At 42.2% G+C, this 25,916-nt stretch overlaps 1 protein-coding gene across 14 annotated transcripts in view; it reads left to right on the forward strand.

The window, feature by feature from the left end:
- Usp28 (ubiquitin specific peptidase 28) overlaps positions 1-25,916 on the forward strand; it is a 58,943-nt gene that overhangs the window by 30,193 nt on the left and 2,834 nt on the right. For 9 of the 14 annotated variants that reach the window (XM_050156271.1, XM_050156272.1, XM_050156273.1 and 6 more), the window contains 16 exons: positions 3,013-3,161; positions 5,063-5,190; positions 6,751-6,846; positions 10,636-10,815; positions 12,599-12,819; positions 13,916-13,986; positions 15,054-15,282; positions 17,420-17,614; positions 18,305-18,444; positions 18,633-18,818; positions 19,677-19,772; positions 20,816-20,994; positions 21,117-21,195; positions 22,345-22,424; positions 22,951-23,074; positions 24,161-24,356. In XM_050156271.1, the coding sequence (XP_050012228.1) occupies positions 3,013-3,161; positions 5,063-5,190; positions 6,751-6,846; positions 10,636-10,815; positions 12,599-12,819; positions 13,916-13,986; positions 15,054-15,282; positions 17,420-17,614; positions 18,305-18,444; positions 18,633-18,818; positions 19,677-19,772; positions 20,816-20,994; positions 21,117-21,195; positions 22,345-22,424; positions 22,951-23,074; positions 24,161-24,356 (2,349 nt within the window). The remainder of the gene's footprint in view (positions 1-3,012; positions 3,162-5,062; positions 5,191-6,750; positions 6,847-10,635; positions 10,816-12,598; positions 12,820-13,915; positions 13,987-15,053; positions 15,283-17,419; positions 17,615-18,304; positions 18,445-18,632; positions 18,819-19,676; positions 19,773-20,815; positions 20,995-21,116; positions 21,196-22,344; positions 22,425-22,950; positions 23,075-24,160; positions 24,357-25,916) is intronic. The other 5 variants (XM_050156279.1, XM_050156280.1, XM_050156282.1 and 2 more) reach the window with 3 other exon arrangements.

Below are 25,916 nucleotides of genomic sequence, written 5' to 3' on the forward strand. Positions count from 1 at the left end.
GCAGTCTAGATTCTGTGCCAGAATATCACAGGAGGGCCTCAAGGCATTGTCAGTCTTGGCTTCCCCTCAGGGTGCTGTCTGTCCTGGCTTCCCTCTGAAGCCTCTCAAGCCAGGCCTCCATAGTCCTCATTGCTCTCCCTCAGCACTATTGTCTTCTAGGCTCCTACTAGAACAGTCCTTTAATTTAAGCTCTACATATAACATTCAATACTTTTTTTTTCTTCCATATTCCTCTGAAAAACAAGCCAACAAGTTGGCAACTCTCTGGTCCAAGTTCTACATTAGTTCTCCATTGTGATAAAATACCATGAATAAAAGCAAATTCTGGAGTTTATTTTTGGCTACTGTTCCACAAGGACCAGTGTCCATCGTGGTGGGAAGCATGGTGAGGCAGCAATCTCCAGGCATGGTGGAGGAACAGGAAACTGAGAGATAATATTTTTAGCTGCAGGCTTGAAGCAGAAAAAGCAAACTGGGAATAAGGTGAGATGAAACTCCACGGCTCCCTCCAGTGATGTGCTGCATTCATTAAGGTCTAAGCCTACAGATTGAATGGTGCACAAACTGGGAGGAAGTTTAAAATGTTAAATAGCTAGTTATTACTCAAATTCTCAGTTTATATATGTAATTTTAAAATGCCGGGCTGGAAAGGTGACTCAGAGATTAAGAGCACAGGCTCTGCTCTTCCAGAGGTCCTGAGTTCAATTCCCAGCAACCACATGGTAGCTCATGAGCATCTGTAATGAGACCTGGTACCCTCTTCTGTCACACAGGCATGTATGCAGGCAGAACACTGTATACTTAAAAAAATTACTTAATGAATAAATCAATCATTTTTTTATTTGTTTTGTTTTTTGAGACAGAGTTTTTCTGTAGTTCAGCTCTCCTGGAACTAACTTTTGTAGACCAGACTGGCCTTGAACTCACAGGGATCTACTTGTCTCTGCCTCCCAAGTGCTGGAATTAAAGGTGTGTGTCACTACCACCCAACAATAAATAAATCTTAGAAAAATAAAAAGTCGTTGTCTTAGTTAAGGTTACAGTTGCTGTGAAAAAACACCATGGCCAAAAGTAAAAAAGTTGGAGAGGAAAGGGTTTATTTGGCGTTACACTTCTTTGTTGGCTGTCTATCACTGAAGGAAGTCAGGAGTTGATGCAGAAACCATGGAGGAATTGCTGCTTACTGGCTTGTTCTTCGTGGCGTGCTTAGCCTGCCTGTTTGCTTGCTTGCTTGCTTTAGATTTATTTATTTGGGGGCTGGAGAGATGGCTCAGCAGTCAAGAGCACTGACTGCTCTTCCAGAGGACCCAGGTTCAGTTCCCAGAACCCACATGGCAGCTCATACCTGTCTGTAACTCCAGTTTCAGAGGACCCAACACCCATGGCAAAACACCAGTGCACATAAAGTAAAATATCTTTTTAAAGAAGATTTATTTAGGGCTGGAGAGATGGCTCAGAGGTTAAGAGCATTGCCTGCTCTTCCAAAGGTCCTGAGTTCAATTCCCAGCAACCACATGGTGGCTCACAACCATCTGTAATGAGATCTGGCGCCCTCTTCTGGCCTGCAGGCATACACACAGAAAGAATATTGTATACATAATAAATAAATAATTAAAAAAAAAGATTTATTTATTTTTATCTATGCGGTGTTCTATCTGCATGTAAACCTTGCATGCCAGAAGAGGGCATCAGATCTCATTATAGATGACTGTGAGCAACTATGGTTGCTGGCAATTAAACTCAGGACCTCTGGGAGAGATGCCAGTGCTCTTAACTATTGAGCCATCTCTCCAGCCCTTGCCTGCTTTCTTATAGAATCTAGGACCCCCAACCAGTGTAAGGATGGCATCATCTGAAATGGGCTGGGCCCCTCTCCCTCATCAATCACTAATTAAGAAAATTTTCTACAGCTGGATCTTATGGAGACATTTTCTCAATTTAGGTTCCTTCCTTTCTGATAACTCTAGCTTGAGTCAAGTTGACATAAAACTAGCCAACACAGTCATAGACTGCCCCTGATTGAGGAAGATACTCCAAGTCAACTTGATTTCTCATGTGCTCACATAGGTTAGTAAATCCTCCCCTCCCTATTCCCCATCCCCTGACACAAAGGATCAAGGACTGACTTGGAACTCTCTTCTTAGCCTCTGTTTGTTTTAATCAATTCTAAAATCCCCTCCTGAGAATGCAACCCAGGACTGACTATATTGAGTCAGTGGTATCCACTCAACTGGCATACATGAATCTGGGCTCCATTTCACCCTTTTTTATTTATGTATTTTATGTACATGGCATTAGACAATTGCGAGCTGCATGTGGATGCTGGGAATTGAACTCAGGACCTTTGGGAGAACAGTGAGTAATCTTAACCACTGATCCTCCAGACCCATCCACACCCACCCCCTTTTCTTTTACTTGAAATATTTTGTGTTGTTTCTTTGAGGCAGAGACTTGCTTTGTAGTTCAGGATGAACTTGAAGCCTCAGTACTCAGCCTTTCAAGTGCCACTGTGTCCATATTGAAATACGTTTTTATTAAGAAACTGATTTGTTTCCAGGACAGGCTCCAAAGCTACAGAGAAACCCTGTCTCGAAAAACCAAAAAAAAAAAAAAAAAGAAACTGATTTGTTTGTAATAATTTCCTAGTTTTCCCATTCTGAAATTTGCTGCTTACATTCCCAGTTTACATACTTAACATTTGAAATAGTCTTCTCGTTTGTAAAGTGGTTGAATCTTCTGCAATCTTATTCCAGTCCAGCCAAGACTCTTGAAGAGGGTCTTTGACTGGGGACGAGGGTACATTGGGTGGCTTTACTTTTTGCAGAATCAGTGGTTGCTCATTGTTGTTCATGCCTGGGTTGACTGGAGTTTACCGTGCACCGCGCTGGCTTAAGTTTTTTCTAACCAGTTCTCAGGAGACTGCTGAATTATAGAAGGTGCTGTCTCAGTGGAGCCAAAGAAGTAGACTTGAAATGGTGTGGTGACGCTTTAACATTCCCCTTCTTTGCCTAGGAAAGCCCTTTTGTAACAACGAGACCTTCGGCCAGTATCCTCTCCAGGTAAACGGTTATCGCAACTTAGACGAATGCTTGGAAGGGGCCATGGTGGAAGGTGACATTGCGCTGCTTCCTTCTGATCATTCGGTGAAGTATGGACAAGAGGTAAGGTGTATATTCTTTGCTTGTTCTGCCAGTAACAAAGCTACAAAAGTAGGACTGAACTTTTAGGGAAAGAGGTTCCAATTACAAGTTAGATAATCACACACTGAACAGAACTTAAATCTGTCTCCTCTCTCTCACCAGTTGATTTGAATCAGTGAGTCTTCATGTTTTGATAAAGTTCTTTGCTAAAACTGAATTTGCGTTACTCATGTAAAGGTTTATGCTGCTTCTGATATTTCAGTATGATCAAGTTTCTCTCTTTCTGTTGAAGCCTACCTGTACCTGAGTAGGGAGAACGCAATGCCTCCATATTTTCGGAGGGTAAAAGTGATTAACTCCTATGGTATGCCATTTAGAATATTTTCCCTATTACAGTATTTATTGTTCTCAGTTGTAAATTCTGCTTTTGCTTTTACATTTTTAAGATATAATTTTCATTTATTTATGTGGGATTCTTGTTTTTTGATGGGTTGGAAGTGGTTAACACATGGGTAACTAATACCCAGGTAGGACAGTTAGTAATTCATCCAGTTAGGCAGGAAGTAGTGAACAGCATTGTAGCATAATTGTCAGTATTGCCTCATTTGGTTTACTCCCCTCTTATATTTAGAGGCAAAATTGTGGCCTGTGGAACTGTCCAACGCAATTACAAAAGGAGAAATTGGCTTGAACTAAAGTAGGGTACGTGACATGGACTTGTGGAGGTGTGTTAGTTCTAGAAGGTGCTGGGATCTGGAGAGGTTTCTCCTCGGCTTCTCCAGGAAAGAATGGATTCTTGGCAGTTCCTAGCAAGAGCCGTACCATGTGTGCCAGTTGATGCATTCTCTTACGAGTTAATATTTACTACTTGTGCAGTATCCAAGGATGAAAATTCTGCAAAAATAAAACCTTAGCAGAAGTCATTATGCTTAATTAGATTTAACCCTGAAGAGCCAGTCAAAGTGGCTTGTGCTTATAATTTTATCACTTAAGAGACTGATTAATCAGTAGGATTGTTGCAAGTTCAAGACCAGCCTTGGCTGCTTAGTGAGTTCAAGGTTACCCAAGCTACTGAGTGAGACTCTGTCTCAAGAATAAAGAAAGAAGATAAAAGATTGAGCTGTGAGGTTTTCAGTCTATTCACCTGGTGCCAGCAGGGTCCCTGGAGGGACCCCTGAACCTCTGAAGTAGAAGAGTGCTTAAAGCCCCCTAGGAACCTCTGGCATGTGGGTAGACTGGAGCAGTTTTTCTCAGCTGTGGTCAGTGTTGAAAGGGGTTCTTTTCATTTTAGGAAGCCAGTTGTTTGCTACTCTGAAACTGTCGGTATTAGTGTAGGCTCACTTGACTGACTTTCTTCTCAGAGATCTGTATACTGGAGATCAGATTATTTTCCTTAGAAATATGGGGAATTACAACATTCTGAGACTAATTCAAATTTCCCTTTTATACATAAACAGGATTTAAACTGTAGTTAGCTGTAAATAAATAGTATATGATATATTTCATTATTTGTTTTATTTAGATGATTATTGGATGTAGTTATCTCTTAATTATGTGCTGTTGGGATTGTAGTTTCCAGCTTTTTGGTTAGGCTGTCTGTTTCCTGTAAGATCTGAATGTCTTGAATGTTTATGGAATGATTTGTGTTGGTGCTTGGTCAGTTCTTCTATTCCACAGTGGTTATTTCTAAGGATGATGGTTGAATGCAATACTCGTGGCTAGGTAGTAAATTTGGAGGCCAAGGAATGCGTAACCATATTCTCCAAGTATGATTTTAAGTATTTAAGGTTAGTATGTGAGATAAAATGCTATATATTATTAATTAAATTCCGTATCAAAAGTTTGGTGAAGGATATTTTAAATATGGCTGTTATTTCCTGAAATTAATTTTCCCTTTTCCCATGTTTCTACCTTGAACATAGCGTTGGTTTACCAAACTACCTCCAGTGTTGACATTTGAACTCTCCAGATTTGAGTTTAATCAATCTCTTGGGCAGCCAGAGAAAATTCATAATAAGCTGGAATTTCCTCAGATTATTTATATGGATAGGTGAGTCTTGGTTCAATTGACTTTGTAATGTTAATTGCAAAAGTAGAAATGGCTGTGGGCTATGTATTTGTGTATGGAGATCTCCTGGACATCTGGATAATGTACACATTTAGACTATGAATCTGCATTTGAGTTTGTATTTCTGAGAATCTCCTAGGGTAATGTGACTGAATAGCTAGGCATAAGTTTGGGCTCAAAACATATATCTTGTTTCCATGGATGCTGTAAACCAATAAGAGTAAAGAATGCAAAGCCAGTGCTTGCTTATATTATCAAGGTAAAGCTGTCAATAGACAAACCCACAGGAATATCGGCTAAAGGGTTGGTTTTGTTTGTTTGTTTGGTTGGTTGGTTTGTTTTTTTGTTTTTGTTTTTTGTTTGTTTGTTTGTTTGTTTTTTGAGACAGAGTCTCTCTGTGTTGCTCTGGCTATCCTGAAACTCTTTCTGTAAACCAGGCTGCCCTTGAACCCATAGAGATTAAATGCTTATGCTACCACAGCCCAACTCAACTAAGTTTCTAATTATGCTTAGGTTTCTGTTTTACAACCAAACTGGGGAACATAACATCCTTTGGCTTTGACATAAAATGTCGCCATCACTCTCCAGCCACCATGTGGAAAATGGATTTTTTTGAAGCTTTTCTAATAAGGACCCACTTGTGTGTAGAGAAAGAGAAAGAAAGAGAATGAATACAAACCCGTTATTAGCATGGAACAGATTGATCTCATTTCATCCCACACACCCTGGAACTATAGGCATTTTTTATTGGTTTAGTATGAAAAAGAATCCGTACACTGTCAGTGGTTTCAGCCTCAAAATTGTTTTGGCTTTTTGGCTTCTTCCATTTCCATAGAAATTTTACTGACTTGCCAGTTTCTGACAGCTAAGGGATTCTCATTGGTTGGATTGTGTTACACATGTAAGTCAGTGGTTTCTTAATGGCGTGCAGCCCTTCAATATGTATGATTAAATTCATCATTAAGTAAATCATCCCTTTGATATCATGAGTTTTTGAAATTTTACTCTCTGTTCTCTCTGAGCAGATGGAAATAAAGTTGGTTGTATTGGTTACTGAAGTGACACCACATCTTCTGGCTATGCTAACGCTCACCGATTCTGCTGTGATCCACAGCTGGAGAACAGCTCTGCTTCCTGTACTATCTCTGTACCTCCTGTCTTACCTTACTACACTGGCTTCACCTTTAGTAAAGCATTTAGTAACAGTGGTGAGAGTGGGCATCCTTGCCTCATTGCTGACCTTGGAACTGGTAGTGTAGCACTGGGTTTGATTAACAACAGTGTGTTAAGCTAGGTTTGGTGGCATATCACTGTAACTTAGCACTAGACCCTGAAAGACCAGAAATTGAAGGTCATCCTTAGCTACAGAAGGAGCTGGAGGTCAATCTGAGCTTGAGATTCTGTCTCAAGCCAAAAACCAAAGTAAAAACAATATATATTATTGGTTATTCAATAACTGCATGTTTTGAGGAAGTCATCTTCACTGAGATTTTGTCATTAGTATTTGCTAATATTTCTATCCATGGGTTATCGTTTGCTTAGGTACATGTACAAGAGCAAAGAGCTTATTCGAAGTAAGAGAGAGAGTGTTCGAAAGTTGAAGGAGGAAATACAGGTTCTGCAGCAAAAATTGGAAAGGTGAGTCTGTGGGCATTTTTATGCTTAGCAACATAAAACAAATAAAATAATAAGATCAGCGATTATGTTTATATTTAAAAGTTCAGAGCTAATAACTGGTGTTTCATAAAATATCCAAGATCTTCATTTTAAGTGTAAAGGAGTCTTCAAGGCCAGCTAATAAGATCTGTGGGTAGGTGGTCCCGAGGACTTCAGGGACTCAGGCATACTGTGACTAACAAGTAAGTGAGGGGAACCCCAGCTTTACAATGTCTGTTCCTCCTGCTCTCTGACTGAACAAACTTGAGAGGCAGTTTTCTTGGTAGTCCAATCACTTGTCCTCATTGTTTTTGTTGTTGTTTGGGTTTTTTTGATTTGTGTTGGTTTTGGTTCTTTTGTTTTTGAGACAGAGTCTAAACTCAAAGAGAATGACTTTGAACTTTTGATTCTCCTGCCTCTACCTCCCCAGGGTTGGGATTGCAATGGCCACTGTGCCTGGTCATTTCATTTGTGAAAAGTGGGCTTGGAAGTGTTGAGATGGTGTGGTGCTGGCTGAGTACATGTGCTGAGTTCTTCTGGAGGACTCTGCTTTCTTTTTTACAGTGCCATCCAGATCTCCTTAGGCAAGGTCAGCTTGATTTCTTTTTTCCTTTTTCCTGTTTTCTCGGTAAGCAACCTTTATTGATTCTTTGCAGATTTCACATCATGCGTCCCAATCCCACTTATCTCAGCTTGATTTCTTCATAGTCTAGGTAGATCCATTGGTTTAACCTTTACAAAGGAAATCCATACACTGTTGGTGGCTTCCCCTCCCCAACTCCATCTAATAACAGTCTCCCTTCTACTACCATCCCATCTTACCCAACCTGCTCTTGGGTCATTTATTTCTCCAAGGGACACATGTTCCACCCAGATCCAAGATTAACATTTTTTACTCTATATGTGGGATATGGGGTGAGAGAGTGAGAGAAAAAGTAAGAATGTGTCAGACGACAACTTGCAGAATCAATTCTCTCCTTCCACTATTATGTGGATTCTGGGCATCAAACTCAGGTCACCAGGCTTGCATGACAAGTGCCTTTATCTGCTGAGTCATGTCACTGGCCCGAGTGTTTTAGAGAACTTAAAGACTCAGCGAGCCGAGCCGGTGGTAGTGGCGCACACCTTTAATCCCAGCACTCGGGAGGCATAGGCAGGCAGATCTCTGTCAGTTCGAGGCCAGCCTGGTCTACAAGAGCTAGTTCCGGGTCAGGTTGCAAAGTCACAGAGAAACCCTGTCTCAGAAATACTCAGCGAGACTACGGGAATATTGTCCTTAGTGTAATACTACTCTAGATTTTGAATTATAAGTGACCTTGTCTCAGAGAACAAACCAAGTATTCGTTATTTCTTCACTAAATAGCTGTGGTAGGTATTGAAAGTAAGATTTCTTTTAAATAGAATAGACAGACAATACTTTTGAAAACACATTGCTATTTTTTTTCTCTGTGTTGAGATTTGAGCGCATTGTGCCCAGTAGGCAAATACTCTGTCCTAGGCTGATTCCCAGCCCGTCTCTTGGTCTGATCCTATTTTTCAAAACAGGTGCTACCTTGTATGAAGTTGTCCTAAGAGCTGAAACTTAGACGTGATTGCTACAAATAAACACAAATCTCTTAGATGATAAACTTCTCTGGGATTTTATATAAGTATTGTATTAAAATGTAACAAGCCTGGGAAAGTTAGCTGGAAGCTGGTACACTATGCTCCTGTGCCGGGATATCAGTTCTGCTCTCTATTTTAGATTGCGTAGAGTTTGATAAGCTTGTAATGGAAGAGCACATTGAAGTGCACGGCAGTGATTGAATGCTAGGGTTCCTCCACCCTGACAGGCACGCACTGTTCCTCCATTAGTGACCTTGAGGGGCCACGGTGGTTGGTAGCCAAGCCTTTGCCTTGCCTAAAGCAGCCTTTGCCTCTGTCATTTGTTTGATGCTGAGTTGCAGTGCCCTTTAGTTTTCACTCATGTTTTTATTTTATTCTTTTTTGTTGTTGTTAGTTTGGGTTGAGACAACATAGCACTATAGAAGCTTGAACTTGCTATGTAGACCAGGCTGGTCATAAAATCATAACGATTTGCCTGCCTCTACCTCTTAAGTACTGGAATTATAGGTGCACACTACCAAAGCCTGCTCATTTAACAGTGGTGCTGTTGTTGCTGTTGTTGTTGTTGTTGAGATGGGTCTTCTATACCCCAGGGTGTCCTCAAACGGTGTGTAGCTGAAGAGGACCTTGATTTCGTGTCCTCTGGCCTATACCTTGTGAGTGCTGGGTTGAGCGTTACCATGCCTGTTTTGTGTAGTGCTATGAAGCAAACTAGGATTTCACAGATGCAATGCAAGCAGTCTACCCACAGCTGCAGCCCAAGCTCTAGGATTTTTATTTTGTGGTGTCCTTTTTGCTACAGAAATAGATGCTTTTCTTAATTCCATGTTTAAATGCATTTCTTTCTACTGTATTTAGGGAAGAAAAATGGTGAAGTGGCTGTTTTCTTTTGTAAGATGGAAATCTAGAATAATGAAGTTTCCTGTGTGAACCAGTTAGGTTGATTATCCTACCTTTAAATTCTACTTTAGTGAACTGTAGACTCCATTGAACTAAATCTCCATAGTGAGTTTAAAGTAATGGCAGAATATAAGGTATTATTAAAGTAGTTTGTTTAGAGGCTGAAGAGATGGCTCCGGGGTCAACAGTGTATGCTGTGCTTGCAAAAGAGCAGAGTTCAGTTCCTGGCACTCATGTCATTGTGACTCACAACCACCTATAACTCAAGATCCAGGGAATCCAGTTTCCACTTCTGGACTCTGAGCACCTGCGCGCACATGTGTGTGCACAAACACACAGATACATACACATGAAAATTAAATTAAAAATAAAACCTTAAGGAGCTGGAGAGATGGCTCATCAGTTAAGAGCACTTGCTGCTCTTGCAAAGGATCCAAGTTCATTTCCCCCAGATTCACATAACAGCTCATAACTCCAGTTCTGGGGATCCTACCCCTGTTCATGACCACCTAGGGCGTTCATGTGTACAGACATACATGTAAGCAGAACACTCACATATATAAAATAGAAATACATCTTTAAAAATAACTTTAAATACTACTTTGCTATTTCAGTCATATATTTGTGACTATTATTTACTCTTCCTGAAGAAATTGCAAATAATTTATGTCTGGCCTATGCCATCGATCATATTCATGAATAATAGAGTATGTGAAATGTCTAATTTCGATTTCTGGATTTCTCTCACTCAGTTATGAAGCAGTTGGCCTAAAAGGGCAAAGAAAATGCCCTTGAGTATTTTCTTTGCATCACCAGATGGTTTTCCAGTTGTAGTGTGGAGCACATATGTTCCTTTAAGAAGAACTAAGTTGATGAGCAGAGCCTGACTGTGACTGACAGCAAAGCAGAGCAGGAGCTGTCTGGAATGGTCCCATTTGGCGTCAGGGTCAGACTTGTAGCAGTTTTATTGTTAGAGCCTTTTTTTAACCTTATAGATCGAGCAACCAATTAGCTACTATATATAGATTTTCTTGATGTAATATTGAGATAACACTCTCACTAGGCTTCCCCAAACTTACTCTGTAACCTAGGTGGTTCTTAAACTCTGGCGATCCTTCTGCCTCAGCCTCCTGAGTGCTAGTGTTATAGGTGGATATTAGCCCACCTGAGGCTTCCCATTGACTCTGCATGATAAGGTTTTTGTTAGCAGTTCTTACCAAGCCCAGCAGACTTGGGCAGGAGTGTTCCAGTGTCTTTGTCTCTTAGGTATGTGAAGTATGGCTCCGGCCCAGCTCGGTTCCCGCTCCCCGACATGTTGAAATACGTTATTGAATTTGCCAGTACAAAACCTGCCTCTGAAAGCTGTCTGTCTGGAAGTGCTAAGCACATGACATTACCACCTCCTTCAGTGCACTGCCCGGTTTCTGATCTCACATCCAAGGAAAGGTAATGGAAGCAGACTTCTTAAAGGTGTTGTATTGTTTTTCCATTCTTATTTGAACTATTTCCCATCTTTTTCAACTGCTGAGCTCTCACCCCAGATAGCTCAAGGGGTGAGCTTTGTCCTCAGGGAAGAGTTTTATCCCCATCCCTTCTGGCTGTGTCCTGAGTACTTGTCATAGTCCATTTCCTGGATCAGACTCTTCAGGACTGCTTTGCTCTGATCTAACTGTCCCGGAACGCCTTTCTCAGAGTTCGGATAGGCTGTGGTTTTCTAGGTGTCTCTCTTTTTCAGGTTTTCCAGGTTCTGTGCTTCATCTGTAGTAAAGGAAGCGTGTCTTAAGTAAACAACAAGGAAAAAACCTACTCATGAGCAGAGTTACCCAAGGGAGGGACTGGCTAGAATTCTCAGGACAAGAAGACTGGGCTCATGAAGACATAGGGAGGCCAAGCCAGGATCCTCTGACTATGCTCATTCAACCAACAGTCTCTATAGCCTGAAAGTGCCAGCAGGTTCAGCATGTATGTGCCTTGGTAATAAAAATACTAGGGCACATTTGTCCCCCACAGAGAAAAGCTTATGTTAAAAACCCAGTTGCTAGCCAGGAGGTAACAGCTTTAATCCTAGCACTTGGGAAGCAGAGGCAGGCAGATCTGTGAGTTTGTGGCCAACTTGGTCTACATTGAATTCCAGGACAGCCAGAGTCACACTGAGAAACCCTGTCTCAAAAACAACAATAAAAAAAGGGGGAAAACCCTGATTTGTTGAGGCTAGAGAGAATGCATACTGCTTTTGCAGAGGACCCTAGTTAACAGCACCCACGTCAGGCAGCATTACTTTGGTAATGTTAGTAGATAAATTTGCATTTACTTCTCTTTTCTTGCTACTGGGCCTGGCTTATTCAGTGTAGGGAGTCAAATCCAGTGTCTTATGCATGTTAGGCAAGCATTATGCCAGCTGAGCATAGTGCTTTTATGGGTTTTGTTGTTTCTTTGAGAACAAGATCTTACTTCATAGCACTTATAGGTTTTAAACTTGAGCAGTGGTTCTCAACCTGTGGGTTGTGACCCTTCTTGGGATCAAATGACCCTTTCTCAGGAGTTGCCAAAGGCCATCGGAAAATACAGATTTACATTATGATTCATAACAATGGCAAAATTACACTTATGAAGTAGCGGTGAAAATAGTTTTATTGTGGGTCAAACAACAAGAGAAATTGTATTAAAGGGTCTCAGCATTAGGAAGGCTGAGAACCACTGAGTTTGAGGTTTTCCTGCCCCCATTTCATTTCTTGGGTGCTGGGGTTATAGGCATATTCCAACTTAGTTCTGTTAAATGCTGCTCTTGCCATTGGTCCAATGGGGATAGCACTAATGTCAGCCTCATAACAAGCTGTGTTAAATAAGGTGGTTCATATAAGAAAAAGTTACCTTTTCTATATGTAGATTTTAGATAAGACCTCACCATATAGTTCACGTTGGCCTTGCAATTGAGACCCTCCTGCCTCAGCCTCACCATTGCTAGAAATCACACCTTTGTCACTGCTTTCTTTGTAACTGTACCTTTTCATATAGTGGTTGGTTTTTTGAAGTGCATTAGCTTAGGTACAGTTGAATTTTCTTTCTTCCTTTTTGAGAAAGGCTCTCAACTATACCAGGGTGGCCTCAGTGTCACAGCAGTCCTATATTAGCCTCCCAAGGGATGAGATTACAGGTTTCTGCCACCATGCCCAGCCCAACTTGCATTTTAGGTATTACAAAATGAGTATCATCTTTTGTTTTCCTCTAGTTCAAGTCCAGAAAGCTGTTCTCAGGATGCTGAAGGCACCTTTTCCTCTCCTGAAAATACTCTGCCCAGGTCTGATGTAATGAATGGACCGTTTACCTCCCCCCACTCCTCCCTGGGGATGCCTGCGTCCCCAGCTCCTCGGACAGTCACTGATGAGGAGATGAACTTTGTTAAAACCTGCCTTCAGAGGTGGCGGAGTGAGATTGAACAGGATATACAAGGTTGGTGCTCTGAAAACATGTCAGCTGCTCCCTGCCTTTCCTGTTTGTTTGACTATTTGGAAGCTAGTCACCCTGGGAGTTCAGGCTGTCATTGCCATTCACACAGTGTGGTCAGGCCTGTGACATTTGTCCTTCTCCTGCTTTGTAAGCTTGGTCCTGTGAAGTTATCCCTCTCAAATTCACCCCCCCCCCCAATTTCTGGCAATTCTAGAAGTTTTGCAATTATGGGAACCTTTGGTGAAATCAAGCAGTAAATGTTCCTCCCTTTCTCTCCTCCTGCTCTTGTCCTGCCCCTTTGAGGTCTTAGAACTGACCTTGACTTCATATGCTCCTTCTACTTCCAACTCTGGAATGTTGGAATTAATAATTGATGTTGTTTAAATGTGAAGTTTGTAACTGATAGTAAAAGGGATAGCAACAGTGTTTTCCTCATAACCAGATGCTGTTAAATGAAAGTATGGTTTAATATTTTTCTTGCTTTTTTTTAAAGATAAGGTCTCTATTGCTCAGGCTGGTCTCAAACTCATGATCCTCCTGCCTCTGCTTCCCCATTGTGGGGATAGTGCCCACAGCTGTGAGCATCTTGACAAAATGATTGCTTCTTAAACAACAGCTACCCGTGCTCCACTCTGATTGCTCCCCCTCCAAGGCTCTCATACAGGATAAGCATGCCCACTGCCACTGAGCCCAGGTTTCTCCTGGTTACCGTTGTACTTTTTCTCAACTCTTGCTTCAGTTCATGCAACTTTTTCCTAAACTGAGACAATTTCTTTAGGAAATTTCAGTGCCAGACCTCAATGTAATTCCGTTGAACTAACGGCCTTTATGACCTGGAGCACTTGCCCTTCAGTACCACGTGCTGCTTTGTGCTTCCTAGCTGGAAGTAGAGAGCGTTAGGATGGGGTGCAGAGAGGCAGTGCCGTTGTTAGGGTGGGGTGCAGAGAGGCAGTGCTGTTGTTAGGATGGGGTGCAGAGAGGCAGTGCCGTTGTTAGGATGGGGTGCAGAGAGGCAGTGTAGTTTGTGTGTGTGTGTGTGGCCATCATGATTAGCAGGCCCAGCATACAGATACACTCAAGAGTTTTTCTTTCTTAACAGATTTAAAGAATTGTATCGCGAGCACCACCCAGGCTATCGAGCAGATGTACTGTGATCCTCTTCTTCATCAGGTAGAATTAAAAGTCATGGAAAGTAGGCTGATACAAATGGTAGAGAATGCAACACCACAAGAAAGAGCTCCCTAAGACAGAAATATATTGTTCTCTTACATCAAGTGGAAAGATTCAGAGCGTCTTCTATGTGCACTGACACCTAAAACATCCTCTTTTGGATTCTGCCATGTGGTGTTTTTCCATATAATGGAAAGATTTGCTGTGAGTGGCTGGAGAAATGGAGCATGATTAGGAGTGCATGCTGTTCTTGCAGAGGACCCAGGTTCAGTTCCCAAACTACCTATACCTGCCAATTCTAGGGAGATCCCATACCTCTGATCTCTATGGGCACCTGAATTCACATCTACATACCCACATGCACGCACACACATAATTTAAAAAAAAAAAAGACATCTTAAAAGCAGGATTGCTATTAAATATTATTAAAAAAGTTCTCTGCAAATGGTAACTGAAACAGTGCCATGGGGAAACCAATTAGAGACCAGTTCTCCATCTCCATAATCTTCTGAGAAACCCCTTAGCAATGTCCTGATGCTTCATTTTTCTGGTGATGGGAGACTCTAGAAGGAAGCCAGTCTAAGCAGAAATCCTCACTGTCCACATTCGTTTTATGGACACAGTAGTGCAGAGACTCCTCTGTGACTGACCCATGGCACAATGCCTCTGGAACACATCTCTGCTCCCAAGCAGGGCAGTAAGCATGGAATAGGAATAGACCATGTGACTTGGCTTTCTCTCTTTTCTCTTGTGCTGTTTCAAAAAAATCTGCACCTAAATGAAAGCATAGTAAGGTACTGAGCAGAACTTAAGGCTGAAATAAAAGAGCACCCAGAAGGGACTGCTTTAACTCTCTCATTTTAAGAGCCCTGGGATTGATATCTTCCAAGGTTGTATTTTCATTGGTCTATCCTGAAGTAGTAAAATCCTCAATGTGAACTCTCTGTTATCTAGCGTGTGTAGTCATTTCCCTTCTTCCTGGTTGTTGGAAATGTTTTGAGTTCTAGTAATGTAAACGTCATCAGATTTCTTTGCTTTGTCTGAGAACCTTCCTTTCTGCTTTGCAGGTGCCTTACCGTTTACATGCCGTTCTTGTTCACGAAGGACAAGCCAATGCTGGACACTACTGGGCTTACATCTACAACCAACCTCGGCAAATCTGGCTCAAATATAATGATATCTCTGTCACTGAGTCTTCTTGGGAGGAACTTGAAAGAGATTCTTATGGGGGTCTGAGAAATGTCAGTGCGTATTGCTTGATGTATATCAATGACAAGCTACCCCACTTCAATGCAGGTAAAAATGGCTGAATGGAATCCAGAGTTGGGGGGAAATATAGTCCCTGGGAGAAGAACAGTCTCTTCCTTATGTTGAAAACATTTAAACTACAATTTATTATTATGTAAAATGTTTTTAAAACATAAAAACTGTAAGAGAATAAAAAGAGAAAATAGGTTTACTTTTCTCTACTTCTGTCTCTGACACCATCAGCCCCACTCCCCAGCAGGTCTACACTGTGATGCCTCTGTCATAGAGACATGTTCTGTGTGTACGTAGATTTTAGGATCTACTTCACTTCCCCGTTTTTCCTCATGGAAGTATTTTTCTGTTCATTTCTATCTACTTTTTACTAATTGAGAGTTCAGCAAACTTACTTTTTCATAAATAGAACTTCCTTAAGTGGGTGTGCTGGCTTGGACCTGTAATCTTAGCATCCAAGAGGTAAGGCAGGGCTAAAGCAGAGCCTGTCTCAGAAAGTTAGAAAGCAGCCGCCCTATATTTATAGAGTAAAGCCAGAAGTAGTGGCTGGGGAATTACAGAGGGCTGTTGTGGCTCTTGGTTGCCTGTGAGTTCCTTGTTACACTGCCTACATTTCTGTTTTATGGAGTACATGGCAGGCTGGGAATTTAGATTTGTTTGTAGAATGCTTGCCTGGTGTGCATGGAGCCCTGGGTTTGATTCTCAGCACTCTATAAACTCAGTGTGGTTGTGCATGCTTGGAGTTCTAGCACTCAGAGGTGGGACAGGATCGGGTGTTCAAGGGCAGCCTGGGCTATATAATACCTTGACTCAGAAGGAAAAGTAGACTTTGTTCTTGTTCATGAAAGGCTGCTTAGTGACAGCTAACAAGGATCCTCTCTTCTGTTGTAGACTCTTTGGTTTTGATAACGTAATTAGAATTTAATAATGCCCTTGATGTTTTTGCCATTTTTTTTACTAAAGTTCTTAATGTTCTTGATTAAGCACCATTTACCTAATATTTCATCTTGATTTTTGATAGCACATAACTGTGTGGAATTTGAAGAAGTATAAGTATTTGGCTCTTTTCTCCTCCCCATTCCTTTTTATTTTTCTTACTGAGACAGACTCTTACTATAGAGTATCTGCCTGCCTATGCCTCCAAAGTGCACTCAGGTCAATACCTTGATTGAAACTCTTACTCAACTGTATTAAAATAGGTGAACATTCTTTTGTCTTTCTGAGATAGTATGTCATCTAGCCTATTCTGCCTCCCTGGCTCCTGAGCCTCCTGCCTTCCCTCTCTGTTGCTGTACTGAGATTGTAGCTGGTTGCCACTATGCCCTGCTAGGACATTCTCACCAGTCTTAGATTGATACAACTTTTACTTTAAATTTTCTTTTTTTTTTGTTTAAGGTTAAAAAATATTTCTTTGCATGTGCCTGTGCTTATGTGCATTTGTGCATGCAGGTACCTACAGAAGCCAAAAGATGTAGGATACCCTGGAGCTGGAGTTACATGTGGTTATGAGCCATCCTACATGGATGCTGAGAACTGAACTTGGTTCTTCCTCAAGAGCAGCATACCACTGAACCATCTCTCCAATCCCTTAGCTTAAGATTCTGCCACATATATTGTTGTTTACATTTTAAAGAAACATTGACTTCATCCAGTGACTGACTATGATTAAATCATTTTTCTGTCATGTATTCATTCATTCACTCATCCAATAGATAGTGACTTTAAGGGTTTATTTTTATTTTATGCTGATGAATATTTGATTGCATGTATGTATGTGTACAATATTCATGCCTGATGCCTGCAGAGGCCAGAAGAGAGTGTCAGATCTCCTGGAACTACAGGTATGGATGTCTATGAGCTACCATGTAGGTACTGGGAACCAGACCTGGGTCCTGTGCAGGAGCAGCCAGTACTGTTAACTGCTGAGCTGTCTCTGTTGCCCCAGCAGACACATACAGAGCACCTGCCTGCTGGTGCTTCCTGGCACGGCTCCTGATACGTCATCAGAGTTTCTGATAGAATTGCATATGTGTAAGTATACACATCTGTACACGTGTCCATGTAGGGACAAGAGAAAAGATGAAGTGTACGCTTCCTTCTGGGAAGGTCTATCTGATTTATTTTTGGTTTACCTTTTTCTTGATGGCTCTCCATTTTAACTGCTTTTCCTCAGAGGCAGCTCCTAACGAGTCTGATCAAATGGTGGGAGAAGTGGAAGCCCTGTCTGTGGAACTCAGGCAGTACATTCAGGAAGATAACTGGAGGTTTGAGCAAGAGGTGGAGGAATGGGAAGAAGAGCAGTCCTGTAAGATCCCACAAATGGAGTCCTCCCCAAACTCCTCATCACAGGATTTCTCCACATCTCAAGGTACCAAGGAAGGCGCTATGCCGGTCTAGTCAGGTCTTGCTGCACTCTGCAGCCACCCCCAGGTACTCGGGGGCATGGTGATGCCTCTCTTCACTGTGGGTTTCTATTTTTTTCAATTTCTCATTTTTCCTTAATGGAATGGGTGGGAGAACACATGCAGTAGCACAAGAGGATGATGTGTGGAAGCCAGCTCTCTCCTACCGTTCACAGGCTCAAACGCAGGTCAGCAGGCTTGGCAACAAGCACCTTTATCCACCGCACCGTTTCTGGCCCAACAGTGGGTTCCATTTATAGTTGCTATCACACAATATGATAGAATCATTTTACCTTTAGAAGGTACTTTCTGATGAGCAGAAATAATGCAAGAAAGGCTTATCCCCCAAGTTGTAGGAGAAATTATGACAAGATTAAAAGTTGGATTTCCTAAGAAATGGTTGATAGAAGGAAAAATTTGTAGTGTGCCAAAATAGGAAAAACCGAGCACAGTAATTTTAAGAGACCTTCAAGGGTCCTTGGTATGGAATAGCTGTTGCTTGTCAAAATTTCTAAGGACGTTTACATGGGCTTTGAAAAAGGTGTGCCAGGACTGTATATTTAAATGTGTGTTCCTCCTATTTGCCTATTTTCAGAGTGTTGAGAACGTTATTCATCAGCTGTGACACCTATTTGACTTTCTTTTTGTTTGGTTAGAGTCTTCAGCAACCTCCTCTCATGGCGTTCGATGCTTGTCCTCTGAACATGCTGTGATTGCAAAGGAGCAGACTGCCCAAGCTATTGCAAACACAGCCCATGCCTATGAGAAGAGCGGAGTAGAAGCAGCCTTGAGTGAGGTGAGACTGCATAGAGTGAGACAATGAGTGGCCCTCCTGCAAGAGGGTTCGACTTTTGACACCAACTGCCAGCTGTCTGCCGTTTTTATTGTTCATGTGTCTGTTGAATTTAACCACCCCTCTTTATTTCTTCTTGTTTTCCCCCATTATTGTTGTTCTTACTCTTTCTCTCCATTCTGCTGCCACAGCGTAAGGAAGCTGAACCTGAGAAGCCCAAACCCCAGGAAACAAACCTTGCAGAGCAGTCAGAGCAGACCCCAGAGGCCAGTGACACAGAGGCTGCTGCCCCGCCTAACTCTGAGGTCTCTGAAGTCGAGATTCCCAGTGTGGGAAGGATTCTGGTTAGATCTGATGCAGATGGATATGATGAGGAGGTACAGAGAAGAGTGCAGGCTAGCTGTATGTTGTCTTTCAGAAGGTGTCTGTCATGAGCTAATGTTTTCTCACTGAAACAAGTAACAGCCATGGAGGCCTGTCTGCTTTTGACCTTAGCTGCCATTTTTGGAAAAGCACTGGAGACCCATTCCTGCTGTGTACTGTTGGCATGTGTGTGTGCATGTGTGTGTTCATCAAAGCTTGGCCTGGAGAAGGCAGGATTAGTTCCATTTGGTATTATGGACAAAAATATGCTTACCTTCTAGTGACAGTTTGCTTTTGATGGTAGTTCATTATTTTGTCTTCCAAGTAGAATTTTTCCAATTGCTCAGTAAGTAAAACAAATGTGGATTGACGTTCTAAAGTTCAGGATGCAGCTGCTTCTCATGGTCTGCCTGTCTCCTTTTCTGTTATACTACACACAAATAGTCATTAATCCTGTCTCGGGTTTCTCTTTTGCTGTGGGTACATATTTTTTTATTTATTGGAAATTTGCAGTTATTTATAGGTAGGTCTGTGCCTTTATGCCTTCATTTAGGGAGCTAAGTTGAAGTGCTGACCAGATAGTTGGAGCTTGTTCTTCAGCAGTGCCCAGTGGAAATGGTTTTGGACATTTTTCTTTGTCTTACAGAATTAGAATGTGCATGCAGAGGGACAGCTTGTCATAGGCATCATTACAAGGACAGACAAGTTTGTGCATGTGTCTAGAATAGGCTGTGCAGTTTAACCCACAGCCTGTGCTGGCCAAGGAGACAATGCTCTGTTTCTCATCAGCACCCTGATCACCTGTCTTCATCCAGTCTCCTTTTGAACCTGTCTGCTCTCCTTTTTCTCCCTGTTTGTGTCCTCTATGGTAGGTGATGCTGAGCCCTGCCATGCAAGGGGTCATCCTGGCCATAGCTAAAGCACGCCAGACCTTTGATCGAGACGGGTCTGAAGCAGGGCTTATTAAGGTACTCTTGTTTTAACGTTTTAATCCTCATGACCCAGAGGTAGTTCCATGAGATGGTGGGAAATGGTGTTAAGATGGCCTATGCTGGGAAGGTAGTTCAGGTGGAAGATCTAAGTTAGATTTCCAGAACCTACAATAACAAAAAATTGCACAGGGCTGGAGATATATCCCAGCACATTCTGTTCTTGCAGAAAACCCGTTTGGTTTTAATATCCCACACTGAACAGCCCAGCTTATCGCCCTGCTTCAGAGGGTCTGACATTCTCCTGACTTCTATGGGTACTAGACACATATGCTCCTTGCCCCATACATACACGCATGTAAGTAGGCATGGTACAGTGCATATTTGTAATCCCAGTGCTGCAGAGGCAGAAATAAATACAACACCATCTTTCCTAGGAAGTCCAATTGGTGAGCAAACGGTCCCACAAAGCTAATGACTAATCTTCACCTGGTACTAGCCTAACAGTTGTGCCACTGCGCATCGCATTCAGCCTTCAGAGATGAAGAGGTGGTTAAACGTTGATTTATGTCACAAACTGATTGACTGTGCCTTTGTATCTTGGGAATCTTCATTAAAAAGAGAAAGGTTATACTATTTAAAGTATTTTAAGTGTAAGATGTTTGAATATAATTACATTGGGTGGATTTTTAAACAATTTAAACTAAATTCTTATGTTTTTAAGAACTCCACGAGAGCCAGGCATGGTGGCACATACCTATAATTCTAGCACTTGGGAGGCACAACCAAGAGGATGGCCACAAGTTTAAGGCCAGCCTGATCTATATAGTGAAGTCCAGACCCTCTCCACAAACACAACCAAAACTTGATGAGGAAAATGTGTTTATTTTTTGAGTGAAGTATTTCTCTGGTGCTAGGATTGGAGGGCATGATGATACTATTCACATTGCAGTTTCTTGACAAATAGTCCTTAACCTAGCGTGGATTAATGAAAGGTCCTCTGGCATTTTGGTGTCAGTTTCCGTGTATGTGCTCAAGTCCACAGTGTTCCCCTCTCTACTCCCCAATTCTGTTTTTAACAGGCATTTCATGAAGAATACTCCAGGCTCTACCAGCTTGCCAAAGAGACCCCCACCTCTCACAGTGACCCTCGCCTTCAGCATGTCCTTGTCTACTTTTTCCAAAATGAAGCACCCAAAAGGGTAGTAGAACGAACCCTTCTGGAACAGTTTGCGGATAGAAACCTTAGCTATGATGAGAGGTGAGAATGCCAGACCTGTTCCTACAGGGGGGAGGGGGGGTCCTCTTTAGGCAAGTTCCTCTATTGCGGAGGTGCTGCTGCCCTGCACCCTGCCATTGCTCTCTGAACTCTGTCCCACACAGATCTATCAGTATCATGAAGGTGGCTCAGGCCAAACTGATGGAAATTGGTCCAGATGATATGAACATGGAAGAGTATAAGGTAAGTTTGGTTGTTTTGTATATTTAATTCTTCCCAAAATATTAATTTTGGAGGCAGGTGGTACTGGAGACAAAATGAACAATTTTATGTTACCAAACTGACTAGTTTCCTAATAACAATTAAAATTTGAAAGGAGGGAAAAGAAGCTGAGTGTGGTTTGACACACCTCTAATCCCAGCACTCAGGAGGCAGAGGCCTCTGAGTTTGAGGCCAGCCTGGTCTACATAGGGAGTTCTGGGACAGCCAGGGCTACAAATTGAGCCATAGAATATGAATAAAGATCTTGTCTTAAGCCGGGCGGTGGTGGCGCACACCTTTAATCCCAGCACTCGGGAGGCAGAGGCAGGCGGATCTCTGTGATCTACAGAGCTAGTTCCAGGACAGGCTCCAAAGCCACAGAGAAACCCTGTCTCGAAAAACCAAAAATAAATGAATGAATGAATGAATGAATAAATAAAGATCTTGTCTTAGCCTCAGAATCACAGATCTCTCTCTTGTCGTCTTATGTTAGCCTATGTCTGTGCTTATCTCCCAAGGGCCTTTTGGAGCCTTGTCCTAGGCAGTGTGTGTGTTAGTGGGCGAGTAAGGTTGTCATCTTCTAAAATATGTGGAGCTACGATTAAAAAACAGAAGCAAAAGACCTCTTCTGTGTACAGAAGTACTGAGTCGTGCTGTCTGCATGTGTGTATTGTCTACGCTTGTATGTTATCTACACTTGCTGAACTGGCAGTGGTTTGTATGGCTTGAGTAGTCTTGTGCTCTCTTCTTCCCCCCCGTGTCTGACTGTTGATGTCTCAAGTGTCATTTGTGTAAGCCATAGCTGAATAACTTTGAGTGTTGTGTTAGGATTAGGAGGGTTTCCAAACTTGTTAGGTGAAGTAAAATGATTTTCTGACCTTTAGCAGAAGAAATAGAGCACTGCGAGTTAGGGTCAAGTGATATAGACGCTATATTCTACAGCCTAGGTGAGGCTCGGATTTGTCATGGAGCTGAGACTCTGGCTTCTTGATCCTTCTGCCTCCACCTTTCCTGTGTTGGGTACAGGCATGTACCTCCATGCTCAGTAAATGCTTGTACTGAGAGAATGGCCGTGGAAATGAAGCACTGGCTTCCTGAGACGAGTCACTAACGGTGGTCCTCCCTTTCCAGAGGTGGCATGAAGATTACAGCTTGTTCCGAAAGGTGTCTGTGTACCTCCTAACCGGCCTGGAGCTCTTTCAAAAAGGAAAGTATGTGGCCTTTTCTTTCGCTGGCTTGCTACTGAGAACTCTGACACCCACTCAGGGATACTCAGATGCCAGAACCATAAGTCCCCCTGCTTTGTCGTGTACTCTGTGGTCTCTACACCACCCATGTCTGTGCTTAGCCTTGTTCTACACATCTGTCACTTTTTTTTTGAGGGGGGGGTGTCCTTCACATAATAATGGACTTATTTTTGAGGAGATAATGTTATGCTGGGTTCCCTTAGTGACGAGAAAATGAAGTTTTGATTGGCCTGGGCCATAGTGAATAGCTAGTCCCTTTCTTTGTCTTAGAGGTGGAGAAAACCTAAGGCCTGAATATGTTTCCTGATTTGCCTTCCCTTTCTTGGCCATTGTGCAGAATTGCTGAGACTGGCTGTGGTCTTTGGCCCCTAAGCTTTTCCCAGTACACACCATATCGTAGCTGAATATATTCTCATTGCAGAGAAGTGAGAGCTAAGCCCTAGGTTTTGATGAAAGAGAGATCAGCTGTGGTTTTTCTCCCACCTTGTAGGTACCAGGAAGCACTGTCCTATCTAGTATATGCCTACCAGAGCAATGCCGCCCTGCTGATGAAGGGGCCCCGCAGGGGTGTGAAGGAGTCTGTGATCGCGTTATACCGCAGAAAATGCCTTCTGGTTTGTACTGCCTACAAAACCTTAATCTCTTCTCCCTCTCTCGCTGTGTCGTTCTTTCCAACCCTTAACAAGTTAAGCAAGCCATGCCTATCTCTGCCCTTTCATGTGCCTGCATTAAAGCTTTTAGTATATTGCCCCACTATGTATGAGTTTGTTAAGCACAGAGCCGCCTTCTGGTCAGCTGTTTCCTCTGAGCCACAATGAATACATGGAAAGAATGTGATGTTTTCCGAGGTCACCTATCAGGTGACAGTTTTCAGGACTTGAAGTCCAGTCTATAGAGGGTTACAGAATGTAAGAGTTGGTCTTGCTAACCTTGTCACCTTCCCTTCTGTGCATTGGGAAGCCATAGGGAAAGGCAGGTATAATCCTGTCAGCCTGCCCAGGAGTGTAGGCCCTGCTAGTTCTTCATGGAGTGTCAAGAGATGGCTGGTATACAGATTGTCTGTATGTGTTCATTTCCCTCCCCTCAACATCCTCATTTTCTGATAATTCTTGGATTGCTATGTCAGGTGTGGCAGGACTGGCTACTTTGCTAAGAAGAGGAGCACTAAAAGGCTTTGTGCTGTTGGCTTCTAAGTCACCAGATACAGATCGTCACCTTGAGTTCTCACCCCTTTCTCGCTGCTGCTATATTAGGGATGGGTTAGGCTTTCCATCCCTGCTCTCATTCTCTAGTGTGTATCAGAGTCCCATAGGGGACCTTCAGACATTGATGACAGCTGACCAGTCTGGGGAGCAGCCTGGGTTTCAGTGTCTTCTGCGTGGGTGTCTAGTAGTCAGTGAAGTTTGAGAATCACTAAATAGGTCTTTGGGTAGAAATAGATCTCAAATATGACCTTGACTTTTAAGTTTTGGCCAACGAGTCACAAGTTTGGGTGCATTCAAATCATCATGGTAGTTGCTCTAAAATCCCAGGGCCCAGGTCACCTACATCCTAATCATAATTATGTCAGCACATCTGGGGAAGGAACCAGTGCTCCCTTCACCCCCAGTATGTGATTTTGGTGTGACCATTGGCTTAGATTCTTACTAAGTTGATACTTTTTTCCCAAACGTTCTCCCCCTCTCTGCCTTTATTTGTAGGAGCTCAATGCCAAGGCTGCTTCTCTGTTTGAAACAAATGAGGACCACTCTGTAACAGAGGGCATTAATGTGATGAATGAGTTGATCATTCCCTGTATCCACCTGATCATTAATAACGACATCTCCAAGGATGACTTGGATGCCATTGAAGTCATGAGGAACCACTGGTGCTCTTACCTGGGGAAGGATATCGCAGGTATGTCATTAATACTGCTTATAGAGTATCTGGGAACTCACAGTGGTCTCACTCTTTAGTGTCGCTGGGAACCCCTAATATCTGCAGTAAGATACAGGGGTATGCTCCATGGAAAGAGGGTCTGGGAGCTTGGATTTTACTCCTTTCCACCTCATTGTCTCAGCCAGTTGCTGAAGCCACTCGGGTCAGCAATTTCTATAGAGCTGTGACTTAGTTTGTCACTTTTTAATTTTTTTCCAATACTTGGAACTAAACCCAGGGCCATGCTGAGCAAGTACCCTGCAGCCCTTGCTACTCCTCTGCCCCAGCAATCCCTGTGTGAAAACAGTCAGTACTCTGTGAGAACGTTAGCCTTCTGTTATTTCTCCAACTACTAAATTCTGGGTTTTAATAGTTTAAACATCAAAATATGTTTATGCGGAGTGTGATTAGCTGATGGCTCTCTAAATTTCCTAAGGTTTGAAGTTACTGTGTATAAGATTATTATTAACTAATTAGTTCAGTGAATTAGTAAATGGAATATCTTTTTTTTTTTCATTTTTTAATTGTTTTTATTGAGCTATATATTTTCTCCATTCCCCTCCTTTTTTCTCCTCTCCCCTTCTACACTCTCCCATGGTCCCTGTTTACTCCCAGTTTACTCAGGAGATCTTGTCTTTTTCTTCTTCCTATGTACATTAGATCCATGTATGTCTTTCTTAGGGTCCTCTTGCTATCTAGCTAGGTTCTCTAGGATTGTGAATTGTAGGCTGGTTTTTCTTTGCTTTATGTCTAAAAGCCCCTTATGAGTGAGTACATATGATATTTGTCTTTCTGGGTCTGGATTACCTCACTCAGGGTATATACCCAAAGGATGCTCAATCGTGCCACAAGGACATGTGCTCAACTATGTTTACAGCAGCATTATTTGTCATAGTCAGAACCTGGAAACAACCTAAATGCCCCTCAACTAGAGAATGAATAATAAAAAATGAGGTACATTTACACTATGGAGTACTAAACGGCAGAAAAAAATAATGACATCTTGAAATTCGCAAGCAAATGGATGGATCTAGAAAACATCATACTGAGTAAATGGAATATCTTAAGAGATACTGAGGCTAGTATTTTGTAGGTGGGTTCAGTTAGCTTGAAAGGAGTATATTCTGATAGGAATCCTGTTGTTCATTGTCTACTCATGTAAAGATAATCTAATGACTTGTTCTGGTATGCAGGATTTATTGCTAAATCTTGTAATAAACAATTGGTGGTGCTTCCTTTTATCTGCTTTTCTCTAGACCATGTGTGCTCTATAGTTTTATCTGCTTTTCTCTAGACCATGTGTGCTCTATAGTTTTATCTGCTTTTCTCTAGACCGTGTGTGCTCTATAGTTTTACTTAGTTCTCTGTGCACTGTGTATTTAAGCCTTTGAAAGACAACAGCACCATTGTATCTGTGGTTCAGAACATCACGTCCAATTCCTCAAGTTTTAAGGGAATGATTGTTAATAAGAATAACCATGATGGCAAAATAGCTTTTGCTACTTGGCCAGCAGGGCTTTGCTTCTTACTGATCTGACC

This window comes from Alexandromys fortis, unplaced genomic scaffold (genome assembly GCF_014885135.2).
Source record: "Alexandromys fortis isolate MF-2015 unplaced genomic scaffold, M_Fortis_MF-2015_v1.1 scaffold_89, whole genome shotgun sequence".
Lineage (NCBI taxonomy): Eukaryota > Metazoa > Chordata > Mammalia > Rodentia > Cricetidae > Alexandromys > Alexandromys fortis.